Raw genomic sequence first — 14,615 nt, 5'->3', positions numbered from 1 at the left:
TTTGCTGAGTACTGGCATGGTACATCCTTCAGATTCGCTCAAAAATTGCGTGGTCAGCATTATAGGAGGAGAAAGAAAAACATTTCAAGGCTCCCTCAAAAACAGTTTCTTTATTGTACACCCCAGCCTTACTGAGTCATAATTTCCACACAGGCTCACAGAAGTTAACTGATTTATTCTGCTTCCAGATGGGGAGTGTGAGGCATTTACCTGACATCCACAGTTCATTGGCAGTCCATAAACAAGGCCTCTTGTCATCATAAGAAGGGGAATGGAGTAGATGAGGTGTAGTCTTCTTGTTTGTTTATATCATTGTATAAAAATGGAAAACTGATGACAAGAGGAAAAGAGAAGCAAAATAGAGACAGCCAATTGAGTTCTGTGTTACTAGGGATGGTTTATTTCATAGAATTGGTCATATCTGCTTCAACATCTGGTAATATAAGAAAGGCTATTCCTAAAGTTCCCTAATAGAAATCCAAGGAGAGTTTCCATTTCAGTGTTGCCAGAGCTATTCTGTGCCTGCTGGGATTATATATTCTTCAACTGTACAACGCCAGCCATGATTTTCCAATCATCTTATGTAACCAGATAAAATTGCAAGTTTCAATGTCCAATTCATGGGAGCCGCTTCCGTTGGGCGCAACGCTTTGTCAAGTACACATCGAAATTCCCCAAACCGAGGCTGGAAAATCATGTGCAGTGATTTAGTGCAGTTTCAGGTTTTGAATACGCCAAGTTGTCCAGCAGGAATTGATTGCTCTCCCGCAGTATCAAACAGATATATCAGTTCTATTCTTCACTGGCAATTTTAAGTCAAAGAGAAAGGGAAATTATCCCTGGAGATAAGTGGAATGAAAACAGCCTTGGGAAGCAGTACCTAATAGTTGAAAGCAATAGGTAACCTGCTTTATGCTTTACCCATTTTCCTTTTCCATTATCTTTAAAAGGGATAAAATGAACAACCAATTTGTTATTGCTTATCTCATTACAGCTCAAGACAAATTTCATCCCCATTTTAACTTCCAAGTGCTAATGTTAGATTGGAGCTCAGATATCACGTCTTAAATTAATTGACAGGATGCCAATAAGGACAGCAATTCTTGACCAGCCATAACTAGTTCTGAGAAGGTGGTGATAAGCCATTACAGTCCTTTTGCTGAAGGTACTCACACAATGTTGTCTGTACTCAGTTCCAGGAGTCATCGATGAAGGAAACCAGGTATGTTTCTAAGCAAAGGGAGATTCTGCATGTTGTGGGATTCCCATCTACCTGTTGTTTTTGTCTCTGGCAGAGGTCAAGAGTTTGGAAAGTATCAAGCAACTTATTGCAATCTACACCATCTAACTTCCTGTAACTCAGAAAGTGGCCTCCAAGTGCATGTCCGTGGTCTTCTGCTGCTGTAGCCCATCCACTTCAAGGTTTGATGTGTTGTGCTTTAAGAGATGTTCTTCTGCACAACATTGTTGTAATGTATGGTTATTCGAGTTAGTTGCCTTCCTGTCTGCTTGAAGCAGTCTGGCCATTCTCCTCTGACCTCTCTCATTAACAAGGCATTTTTAGCCTCAGAACTGCCATTCATTGGACATTTTTTGTTTTTCGCAAACTCTAGAGAAGGGGTTCCAACCTGGAGTCTGTGGATGCTTAATGATATTGGTCCATGGCGTAAAAAAGATTGAGAAGGTTTTTCTTCTGGAAGAAGATGATGGCAGAAAACAATGCAACCAAGGGAGAAATGCACCAGATGGTTCACAAAACTACCTCTCTCACTTCCTTTACTTTTTCTTTTCCTTCAAATGTGGTCCTGCTACTGTTGGAGACTGTGATCTACATTTTGGTGGTGCATTTTTGGGCTGATGAGCAAGCTGGTGCTTTTCTGTCTCCAAGGGAGTTCGGTGAGGTTTCAAGCAAAGTATGTGGTCTGGAGGCCAAGAAGCCTGGAGAGGGTGCGTGAACCCATGATTTACTCCATTTCTCACTGATTAAAGCATCGAGGACACAGCGCTGGGTTGGGCTGAGCTGAGCTGGACTGAACGTGCCTGTACTCTTTCGATGACTTTGTGGTTGGAGTTTTATATTCTGTGTTTTTTGCCGTCTGTTTGATTTGTTCCTTTTTTTTTGTGCATTGGGAATTTGATATTTTTCTTTGAACGGGCTCCATAGTTTCCTCTGGTTCGTGGCTGTCTGAGGGAAGATGAATCTCAGGGTTGTATACTGCATATGTACTTTGATAATAAATGTACCTTGAATCTTGGATCTTTGAACCCCTGTTCTGGAGACTGTTGTGTGTGAAAATCCCAGGAGATCAACAGTTTCTGAAGTAGTCAAACCACCTCCTCTGGCCCCAACAATCACTCCATAGTCAAAATCACTTGGATCACATTTTTTCCCCCATTGTATTGTTTGGTCTGAACAACAATTGCACCTCTTGACCATATATGCATTGAGTTGCTGCTACATGATCGGCTGATTAGGTGTACCTAATAAAATGGCCACTGAATATACTTTGTAAGTGATACATTGTGCAGAGGTGGGGGAAATGGCAGTTTACATATTGGAATGGATACACATGCAGTGACTGCTTTGTCCTGGATGATGTCAGGCTTCCAGTACTGCTGGAGCTACATTCGTCCAGACATTTGGAGAATGTCCTATCACATTCGTGGCCTCTATTTTGTAGGTTCTGAAATCATTCTAGGTGGGCAGTTCTCAAACTGGGGTCCATGGACCGCTCGGTTAATGGTAAGGCTCCGTGACATAAAAAAGGTTGGGAACCCCTGCTCTAGCATCAGCTGGTGGGTTACTCATTGATGCGTATCCAAGGTCTGACTTGTTCTTTAGTACAAATGTTATCTGGCTGAGTTAATGGTCAGTGGTGACCCTCCAGGATACCTTTGAGTGTCAAGAGTAGATGATTAGCTTCTTTCCTGTAAGAGATTGTCATTACTAGGCACTTACGCAATACAGTGGTTCCTTGCTGCTTATTGGCCCATGCCACAACATTTCCTAGGCCTTTCCACATTTAGGCATCAATTGCTTCATTTACTAAGGAGCTACAAATGGATTTAAAATATTGTAGAAAATCCCACTTCAGACTTCATGATGGAAGAAAAATTACTGTTGAAGCTGCAGAAGACAGCAGAGCTTAGGATGTTGATAAGCACCTGTAGTGATATCATGGGGCCGAGGTGATCAACCTTCTTTAGCCTTGATCATTTTGAGTTGGGGGACACTTCACAGGATTGAAATAAGCAGCAGAAAGTTGTAAACTCAGTCAGCTTCATCATGAACACTAGCCTCCCCAGAGTCCAGGACCTTCCAAGGAGCAATGCCTCAAAAAGTTGGCATCCATCATTAGGGACCCCCATCACCTAAGACATGCCCTCTTCTCATTGCATCCCATCAGGGAGGAGGTACAGCAGCCTGAAGGTACACATTCAACAATTCAGGAACAGCTTCTTCCCCTTGCCATCCGATTTCTGAATGGACATAAAGAATAGAAGGGTCTTAAAGAAATGGCTTGGCACACTGGCCTTCATGAATCAATATATTGAGTACAGGAGATGGGACGTTACGTTGAAGTTGTATAAGATGTTGGTGAGGCCTAATTTGGAGAATTGTGTGCAGTTTTGTTACTTACCTACAGAAAAGACGTAAATAAGGTTGAAAGAATACAGAGTAAATTTGCCAGGATGTTGAGTTATAAGGTTGTAAAGGTTGGGACTTTATTCCTTGGAATGTAGAAGATTCAGAGGAGAATTGATAGTATATAAAATTATGAGGGGTATGGAAAGGGTAAATACAAGCATGCTTGTTCCACTGAGGCTGGGTGGCACTACAACCAGAGGTCATGAGATAAGAGTGAAAGGTGAAAAGTTTAAGGGGAACATGAAGAGAAACTTCTTCACTCAGAGAGTCATGAGAGTGTGGAATGACCTTTCAGCACAAGTGATACATGCAAGCTTGATTTCAATGTTTGAGCGAAGTTTGGGTAGGTATATGGATGTTAGGGGTATGGAGGGCTATGGCCCCGGTGCAGGTCGATGGGAGTTGGCAGTTTAAATGGTTTTGGCATGGAGTAGATGGGCCAAATGGCCTGTTTCTGTGGCGTACCTCTCTATGACTATATGACATTGAATCCATGAAAACTACCTCACTACTTTTTAAATTTAACATATATACAGCATATATATATATTTTTGACTGTAATTTAGTTTTTAATATTTTGTATTAGATTGTACTGCTGCCACAAAACAACAGATTTCATGACGTATACGGGTGATATGAAACCTGATTCCGATTCTTTTTCTTCTGTGCAAATTATGACCCCAACTATTGATCCCAGTTATACCAGGCATCCCTGATGTCACTGTTGGTCACTCTGTTCATTTGTACCCATGCTAGCATGGCTTCCCTATCAGCTAGACAATACATTCACAATTTTGTCAGGCCACTCAATTCCATGTATGTTGTGCTCTTGGTGTTGTAGCAGCCAAGTTTTTAGATTAAAAGAATTAACAAGTTATTAACTGTGGAGAACAGTTAGGATTGTGCACTCTTTGGCCATTCAATGACCAAAAAACGGAGACAGCTGATTTCATACATGGAGAATGTTCTCTGGTAGTGTGGTGTGATTGCCTACACTGTTATCAAAATAGCAAAACAAACTTGTTGCTAACTTGGCTGTCATTCACTTTTATTTCTGGCCCTGATGGAACAGTTGACTTTGGGGTGAGAAAACATGATTTTGGTTTTCTTTATCTTAATGAAGCAACCAAAAAAGGAAAACAGCATGGGCAAAAGAATTCCATAAATATCACAGGTCATTCTCAGGAAGGCCTACAATTTCTGAGTCATCGGTGTAAAATGAGCACTTTATTGGATTTGACCTGGTAGAGATTAGCTCTCCTGTTATCTCATGCTATCTGGTGGAATGACAAGCATCAACATTTTTGTTCTCCAGCACAGAGGAAAAAATGTAGGGGCAAGAATACAAATCTGTTTAGCCTCGTAGGTTCTGGAAAGCCATCAGATGAGTTTGATCCGTGGATCTGAACATTGCCATGCGAATAGTGTACATCATTAATTAACTTCACTAACAATCAAATTTTACAAGAAAGCAGCAGAGACTAAGAGTTAAACACCTTACTGTTGTAGATAAGGCATTTGATGGACTGCAGCTTTCTCCTCTGGCTGGCATAAGTCAAATACCATGTAAATCAGGGGTTCCCAACCTTTTTTATGCCACAGACCCTGAGGGAGTCCCTGATGTAGCTGGTACTCCATGATAAACAAATCCATTCAGTAATTCACACAAAGAAATAATGTAAATCCATTGCTTATGTTGATGCTTGTCATTCCACCAGATAGCATGAGTTTGGTAAAGTCTCTGTATGGTCTTAGGAGGCAGAAATGCTCTATCATCTACTTTGTACCCCAGACAAAGCTATATTTCATCATCATTTAACAAAAAATCCTTGGTTGCTCCTTCCACTAATTCAGCACAATGTTTCAGAAATTTTAAACTGCCTTTTTCTGTTTTCTTTTCAGAATGAGTGAGAGCTGTCAAAGTCAATATTAGCATCATATTTCACTTTAATGCCACTGTAGGATTTCCAGCCAGTGCTTCATTTTATACACAAATTGTTGGAAACTAAAATGGAGACTGATGAACAGAAGCTGTTTGGTGGGTCTTTTATGTTCTCCTTCATGAATGAAAAATTATGCTCAAAAGACAAAATTACACCAGGGACATAAATAACCTAGTAATTAATGACATTCTATTCGAAGATATATTTTCTGCTTAATATAGAAGTAAGATTGCAAGCATCATTTTTCAGAAGGGTTGCCAAGCATATATTAAGAATAACACAACACTGACTTTAATGACTAATGCAAATTGCTAAGAAGAAAGTAAAGTGTTTAAATTTCAAAAAAAGGTTCTTCAGATCTATGACAACCAATTCTGATCCAATTGGACATTATCAAATTGTGATTGCATTTTCTAATCTACAATAGTAATCTGTAACCAGCCACAGGGCATTTAAGGATACCTACCGCGGTGATATCCCCAGCCTTGAACAGATCAATGCCTTTGCTAAAATAGTGTTGATAAAATCCAAGTAAACCCATTGGCTGACAGGCGCCCCGCGGAGTGAGTTCCTCGTTAGGCTGAGCACCAGCGCACACATTCAAAGAGACGTTTCTCCAGGATCAATCTGCAGCTTTGAGGTAGCATGAGGAAGCCTCAACAACTGGGAGCTGGGATAGGAGGGTGGGTGTTGGTGATAGCAGTTTAGAATTCTGGGCAAATGTTGGACATACTGCAGCCATCATCAACTAATCCCACCATCCAGGACAAGCTCTCTTCTCACTAATGCATACCAGAAAGAGGTACGGGAGCCTTAGGTGTCATGAACCCTGCGGGCCTCACTGGCTTGCTGTAGAACATTGATCTTCTAGATTTCTCGATCACTTGTATTTACTAGCTGTTATCTTAACTACTGCCATTAAGCCTTGTGCTTTTGCTTTAACCTTAACAGGGTAACTGTGACTGGCACGTGCTTCCCGCATTCTATGATTATTTAAAGGTGTCTTTAGTTGCTCTCCAGTGGAGTCCTCCTGTGTTATAGAGAATGGTTTGTCTCAGTGTCGCTCAGTCATCCCTCTGAGGCTCTGTTGGTATTCTTAAGCCTAATCTCTTGTTTCTATCACTTAATGGAGATTCTGTTATTCCTCTGCTCCTGGGCCATGTTGTGAGCCTGCCGTCACCCACTCCTGGGTTGAGTTGGTGCCAGGGACCATCATGAAAGAGAGAGTCTGCCATTCCTTCGTACTTGGGCCCAATCTTCTTGCGAGTGCACACTGTGCCACACCACCAGTTTAGGAACAATCAGGCTCCCGAATCAAAATGGATAACTTCACTCACCTCAACTCTGAACTGATTCCACAACCTATGGACTCACTTTCAAAGATTCTACAACTCATATTCTCAGTATTCTTTATTTCTTTTTAAAAATAATTCTATTTGTGCAGCTGTCCTCTTTTCCACATTGTTTGTCAGTCTTTATGTGTTTTTCATAGATTCAATTAAATTTCTTTGTTTTTACTTTGAATGCCTGCAAGAAAATGAATCTCTAGGTAGTATATGGTGACATATATTTCCTCTGATAATAAATTCATTTTTAACATTGAATCTAATTCAATGCACGAAATATGCTATAACACTACTGATTTCAATTGAATAAAAAATAAGGGTAGCCACCAGGATAAAGATATAAACAGACGAAGTTATTTTGTGGAGTTGCTCAGGATGGAGATTTGCTGTCCTCATTCTGTTGCACTTAATATACGCTGTAACTGCAATTACATGTTTCATGAAGATTCTAGGCCCTCCTATCTTACAAATGATTGCTTCAGGATATTAGAAGGGAAGACTGATTCACAGGGCCTAAACTGATTGCTTATGGATAGGCAACAGACCACAATTTCCTTTCTACTTTATTTCTCCTGTATTTGTGAGTTTGCAGATGGAACAACCCAAGGATGGCATGCAAGGAGGCCAATTAACTACATATCTTCTCTGCTTTGCTACAAAGGCACAATGCAACCATTGCCTTCAGCATTTTAATGCATTCGCTCATCCAGAATAAGGAACTATCCATGTAGCCCATTTAGTACAATTATTTTTTATCTCAATATGAAGATAAAATAATGGATTAATCACGTTCACTTTCACTGTTCAACAATCATACACAGCTCAGATCCAAGTGACATTGCTTCTACAGATGTACCATGAAGATCATTCCAATTGGCTGCATCACCATCCTATATGGGTGCAGGGGAGGGCTACTGCGCAGGACTGAAGTAAGCTGCAGAGAGTTGTACACAACCTCGCTAATTTTTAAATTTTTATTTTTGCACTACTTATTTAACAATTTAAGTATTTAAATAAGTAGTGCACAAATAAAAATTTCCTGTAATTCATGTTTTTTTCCACTATTATGTACAGCATTGTACTGCTACAATAAATTTCATGACACGTGCTGGTGATATTAAACCCAATTCTGAATCTCTGCTTTCTTATTTATTTAACATTTGGTAAAACTGAAGAAATACCTGACACCCCTGCCCCAAACTGTGAACCTCCCAATGTCCTCTCTATACAATAATGTTCTCTTTAAGTACGTACCTGGATATTCAACCGTCCTCTGTGAGCCCCCAAACCATAACGCTTGATGGTGGATGCATGAAGCTGAACATCATTTACACGTAATGTCTCCAAGCCCAGGGGTGGGCATTCTGTAGAAGAACAAAAGGATGTAGTTCAGACCTGTGAGATATCAAAACTAATCATTTAGCATGGTCTCCCTGTGCTACTTACTGCTTCTAACTAAGGGAAATATGTATCGGTTACTGTTGTGACTAAATTTTGGAAAGATGTAAAAAATTGGATAAACTTTCTTCCAACTGTTCTTTAAGTGTAAAATATAGTCAAAAGTATACTGTTTATTTCTATTTTGTGAAGGCGACTCTTACCTGACGAAGAGGATCAGCAGCCCAAAATAAGACAAGCATATAATCAAAACTCACACTTCAGTGCAGAGGGGGTATTACCGTCAGAAGAATTGGTCTAGAAATGCATAGGCACACATTAAAATGGTTCTGAGCAGGTAAACCAGTTCCAGTTTGTCCCAGTGTAATTACTTCATGATGTTCATGTGTGAATTCCACATTTACAGCTATGATCCATAGGAGGCACCAATCATGATAATTTTCCCCATTACAGTCTGCAGCATATCATTCCAAGTCTTTCCTGTCAATGGATGTTAACTCTCCTTCTGTGCTCTAAGCTGGTGGAGTGGGGCCATCAAGTCAATCTCAGCTGTGGAACATGTACTGGAGGAACACTGAGAGATGGTTTCTCTATTGCACTCCGTCATTCTCCTCCTCCTCCTGCTGCTGTATTAAGCAAAGGCCATATTCTCATGACATTGTTTTCATGTAGCGTGTAACAAGTGGCAATGATGCTCGTCCGTTCATTACATGCCGTGTTGTATGACATGATGATTATGGACTTTCCATGACCATGATTGTTCTTGGGCAACTTTTTCTACAGAAGTGGTTTGCCTTTTTCAGGGCAGAGTCTTCACATGACAGATATCCCCAGCCATTATCAATGCTCTTCAGAGCTCGCCTGGGTGGTATCAGTGGTCACGTAACAGTACTTGTGATATGCCCCAGCTGCTCATACAACCATCCATCACCTGCTCCCATGGCTTCACGTGACCCTGACCGGGGTGGGGGATAAGCTGGTGCTACATCTTGCCCAAAGGTGACCCGCAGGCTAGTGTCGACGTACGCCTCCTTTGGTAGAGACGTATCTCCACCCTGCCACTGAATCATGACCATGATTATAACTGTGCTCTTTAGCACAACTGTAAACTGAATGAATAGCAAAGGAGATGATGCACCATCAATAACTCACGCTGAGACTTAGTAAGCGAGATATCGGCTTTTATTGAATGGAAGAATAAACAGCACTACATCCTGGGGAAAATGAGTGAGAGCAGCAGCCCACAGTCGCCTTTATACAGGGGTCTGTGGGAGGAGCCACAGGAGCAGTCAGCAGGGTCTGTGGGAGGAGCCACAGGAGCAGTCAGACAGGTATATCTAATTCACCACAGGAGAGATGGAAAATCATTGTCCAACAGGAAGAGATAGACTCCCCTCCATTTGCTGAGACAGGTCATGTGATGTTGTGCACACAGTGACCAGCTGCAAAGTATGAAATGCAATATGCAGCAGTTGTTATCACCGGAAATAACCCCAATACTTATTTTCTGGAGTTGTCCAAGAGGACTACGACATTGTCATAGGGCTTGGAGGTCTGCATGCCTCAGTGATCTGGACAGCTATGTTGGGTAATGTCAGGGCCTTGTGCTTTGGCTCTTGGTAGGGTCAGCAATGTCAAACAGGCCAAAAGGTAGAGGCCAGACTAAGAGTGGTCCATCAGTCCTCCAGGTTTGGGAGTTCAGTTCAGGATTAACAACCCTGACTGGTCAAAAAAAATTGTTACAGAAACAGCAAAGAGGAATCCTTCTACATCTGCATGTGATAGTATGGACAGACATGGAGGACCTTCAATGCTGCGCTAAATGCTAGCAACATAACAGGCAGTAAGTAAGTTATTTTCTGGAGCAGTGATCTTTACCTCCACTAACAATATAGTCCTGCAGTAGTGTGTCAGTGAAAACTTCCAGAAAGTTACAGATCTGTCAACAGATTATTTTTCCTCACGTTGATTGGTAGAGCATTGATCCTGGATGACAGCCAGGGATTGGCCTACCTAGCCAGTGCCTTTCTGCTCCCTGTTCCTTCATACTGTTTTGCACTGTTCAGTCATTTCACCATTATCTACATACTAGGAGTAGGGGCAGCAGTGAATATTGTAGAATGCTTGTGTTGAGGGCTCAATTTACTACAGATAAGGTTCCACACTGACAAAGAATCTCCATAATGCTCTACTACTTTTTCCTTCATAGGATGCTCCGGAACTGTCAAAAATAGGCAAAAAATTCAGAAAAATAGAACACTGGGATACCCTGGTTTACGCAAGCTGACGTTTTGGGAAGGATATACGTACAGTATATAGAACAAAGAACATTACAGTACAGTACAGGCTTTTTGGCCCACAATATTGTGCCAGCCTTTTAGCCTACTCTAAGTTCAAATTAACCCTTCCCTCCTACATAATCTTCCATTTTTCTATCATCCATATGTCTATAGACTATAAGAGACAATTAAATACCCCTAATGTATCTGCCTCTATGCCCAACCCTGGCAGGGCATTCTACACACCCAGCATTCTCTATGTAAAGAACTTACCTTTGACACCCCCCTATATTTTCCTCCTATTATTGTATGTCCTCTTGTACTAGAGAATTCCATCCTGGGAAAAAGTCTCTGACAATACACTCTATGCCTCTTGTCATCTTGTACACCTCTATCAAGTCACCTTTTATCCTCCTTCGCTGCAAAGAAAAAGGTCCTAGCTCGTTCATCCTACCAAGACATACTCTCCAATCCAGGTAGCATCCTTTATACCCTCTCTAAAACTTCCACATCTTTCCTATAATGAGGCGACCAGGACTAAACACAATATACTGACTTTAAGACATTTAAGATGCATTTTAGTCGAAAAGTTTCCTGCATGATACAGACTTAGAACTAGCAGGGACACTAGCCTGAATTCCTTTATGATCAGTATTGGTGCAGTGGGCCAAATAACTTCCTTCTGTCTGGTAAATGTTTTATGATTCCATCTTTCTGCAAAAGAGACATATTCTTGCTATGAAATGTGGGTTTGGCCCCTTGAGGAATGATACCACTAACATGCAACCTGTGGTTCTAAACCAGTGTACCCTATGCTTTTTCACACCCAAACCAAAACCGAAAATGTAGATTTTTACTCAACCACATCAGGGGAGATACGAAACACTGCAGATTCTGAAATACGAAGCAAGAAACAATCTGCTGGAGGAACTCTGTGGGTCAAGTAGCACCTGTGGTGGGAAAGAAATTGTTGATGTTTTACATTGAAACCTTACATTAGGTCCAAGATCCTATATGGGCGTAAGAGCTCTGTCAGATTAAAAAAAAGCCCCATCTAATCGAAGATTAGCAGTTTTCAGCTTTCCGCATGTAAATTGTAAATAATTAGTGCAGACAAATCCTGCATGAACCTTATCGAAACCATCAACTAATCTTCTGTTGTTTCTTCTCCAGCACATTAATAATTAATTATCTCTCATGAATATTTCAGTTCCCCACCTGAGGCATCTCAAGTCTGAATGACTCAAGAAGGTGGCTTCCATCATTAAGGATCCCCATCACCCAGGAAGTGTCCTCTTCTCATTGCTACCACCAGGAAGGAGGTACAGGAGCCTGAAGGTGCACACTCAATAATTCAGGAACAGTTTCTTCCCCTCTGCCATCGATTTCTGAATGGACATTGAACCCATGAACACTACCTTACTACTTTTTTTTATTTTTGCACTACTTATTTAAGTATCTATATAGACTTATATATATACTTACTGTGATTCATAGAAACACAGAAAACCTACAGCACAATACAGGCCCTTCGGCCCACGAAGTTGTCCTGAACATGTCCCTACCATAGAAATTACTAGGCTTACCTATAGCCCTCTATATTTCTAAGCTCCATGTACCTACCCAAAAGTCTCTTAAAAGACCCTATCGTATCCACCTCCACCACCGTTGCCGACAGCCCATTCCGTGTACTCAAGTCAAATCACTTTTATTGACATTTCAACCATAACTGCTGGTACAGTACATAGTAAAAGTGAGACAACGTTTTTCAGGACCGTGGTGTTACACGACACAATAAAAAAAAAACTAGACTCAACTACGTAAAAAATACAACACAGAGAAAGCTACACTAGACTACAGACCTACCCAGGACTGCATAAAGTGCACAAAAACAGTGCAGGCATTAAAATAAATAATAAACAGGACAATAGGTCAAGGTGTCGGTCCAGGCTTCGGGTATTGAGGAGTCTGATAGCTTGGGGGAAGAAACTGTTACATAGTCTGGTCGTGAGAGCCCGAATGCTTCGGAGCCTTTTCCCAGACGGCAGGAGGGAGAAGAGATTGTATAAGGGGTGCGTGGGATCCTTCATAATGCTGTTTCCTTTGCGGATGCAGCGTGTAGTGCAAATGTCCGTGATGGTGGGAAGAGAGACCCCGATGATCTTCTCAGCTGACCTCACTATCCGCTGCAGGGTCTTGCAATCCGAGATGGTGCAATTTCTGAACCAGGCAGTGATGCAGCTGCTCAGGATGCTCTCAATACAACCCTTGTAGAATGTGATGAGGATGGGGGGGTGGGAGACGGACTTTCCTCAGCCTTCGCAAAAAGTAGAGATGCTGCTGGGCTTTCTTTGCTATGGAGCTGGTGTTGAGGGACCAGGTGAGATTCTCCATCAGGTGAACACCAAGAAATTTGGTGCTCTTAATGATCTCTACCGAGGAGCCGTCGATGTTCAGCGGGGAGTGGTCGCTCCGTGCCCTCCTGAAGTCAACAACCATCTCTTTTGTTTTGTTCACATTAAGAGACAGGTTGTTGGCTCTGCACCAGTCGGTTAGCTGCTGCACCTCCTCTCTGTAAGCTAACTCGTCGTTCTTGCTGATGAGACCCACCACAGTCGTGTCATCAGCGAACTTGATGATGTGGTTTGAGCTGTGTGTTGTAGCACAGTCGTGGGTCAGCAGAGTGAACAGCAGTGGACTGAGCACCCAGCCCTGGGGAGCTGGGCTCCCACTCTCTGAGTAAAAAACTTACCCCTGACATCTCCTCTGTACCTACTCCCCAGCACCTTAAACCTGTGTCCTCTTGTGGCAACCATTTCAGCCCTGGGAAAAAGCCTCTGACTATCATGATGATCAATGCCTCTCATCATCTTGTACACCTCTATCAGGTCAACTCTCATCCTCCTTCGCTCCAAGGAGAAAAGGCCGAGTTCACTCAACCTATTCTCATTAGGCATGCTCCCCAATCCAGGCAACATCCTTGTAAATCTCCTCTGCACCATTTCTATGGCTACTACATCCTTCCTGTAGTGAGGCAACCAGAACTGAGCACAGTGCTCCAAGTGGGGTCTGACCAGGGTCCTATAAAGCTGACTCCTAAATTCAATTCCAAGATTGATAAAGGCCAATACACCGTACGCCTTCTTAACCACAGAGTCAACCTACGCAGCTGCTTTGAGCGTCCTATGGACTCAGATCCCAAGATCCCTCTGATCCTCCACACTGCCAAGAGTCTTACCATTAATACTATATTGTGCCATCATATTTGACCTACCAAAATGAACCACTTCACACTTATCTGGGTTGAACTTCATCTGCCACTTCTCAGCCCAGTTTTGCATCCTATCAATGTCCCACTGTAACCTCTCACAGCCCTCTACACTATCCACAACACCATATTGCACTGTGCTGCTGCTGCAATGACAACAGATTTCACAACGTATGCCGGTGACATTAAACCTGATTCTGATTCTGAGCTTCTCCTCGATAACACACATACTGTGTGCACACATTTAATTATAATATACATAATAACTTATCTCTAGTTTCTCATAGGTAATGACAAGTTGTTGCTCTTCCAAAATGTATAATAATGCTCTTGCTCGCTGTAGTCATCCCAAAAGCATAAATCATAGTTTCAATTGAAATTTGTAAAAGAAAACCTGCTGGGATATAACAGATATCATTACAGTATGATGTTATTTAACAACTTAACTTAATTTAAGTAAATCTGTCCTATGGGATGTCTATTGCAATATTTTAAACAGAATGTTAATTGGCTTCCAAACAAATACCATCGATTTAATAAATGTGCATGAGAATTGTGTCTATAATACAACCGATTTTGCCATTATAACGTAATAATGCAAGTACTAACTGCCAGGCATGCAAAGAAAAGAAGAGGTCACATCCAGTGATGAATATGTCTGGATCACAGCATACTTCAAAAGGCAACAATATTGATCTAAGGGATTTACACGCTTTCAAAAATTGTCACAGC

At 41.6% G+C, this 14,615-nt stretch overlaps 1 protein-coding gene across 2 annotated transcripts in view; it reads right to left on the bottom strand.

Moving 5' to 3' along the window:
* The window catches only part of cpxm2 (carboxypeptidase X (M14 family), member 2), a 185,581-nt gene that overhangs the window by 139,062 nt on the left and 31,904 nt on the right, over positions 1 to 14,615 (bottom strand). For both annotated transcript variants that reach the window (XM_073027631.1, XM_073027633.1), the window contains exon 3: positions 8,193 to 8,302. In XM_073027631.1, coding sequence (XP_072883732.1) covers positions 8,193 to 8,302 — 110 coding nt within the window. The remainder of the gene's footprint in view (positions 1 to 8,192; positions 8,303 to 14,615) is intronic.

The sequence above is a fragment of the Hemitrygon akajei genome, chromosome 23, assembly GCF_048418815.1.
Source record: "Hemitrygon akajei chromosome 23, sHemAka1.3, whole genome shotgun sequence".
Lineage (NCBI taxonomy): Eukaryota > Metazoa > Chordata > Chondrichthyes > Myliobatiformes > Dasyatidae > Hemitrygon > Hemitrygon akajei.
This window is presented reverse-complemented; position numbering and strand designations above follow the sequence as displayed.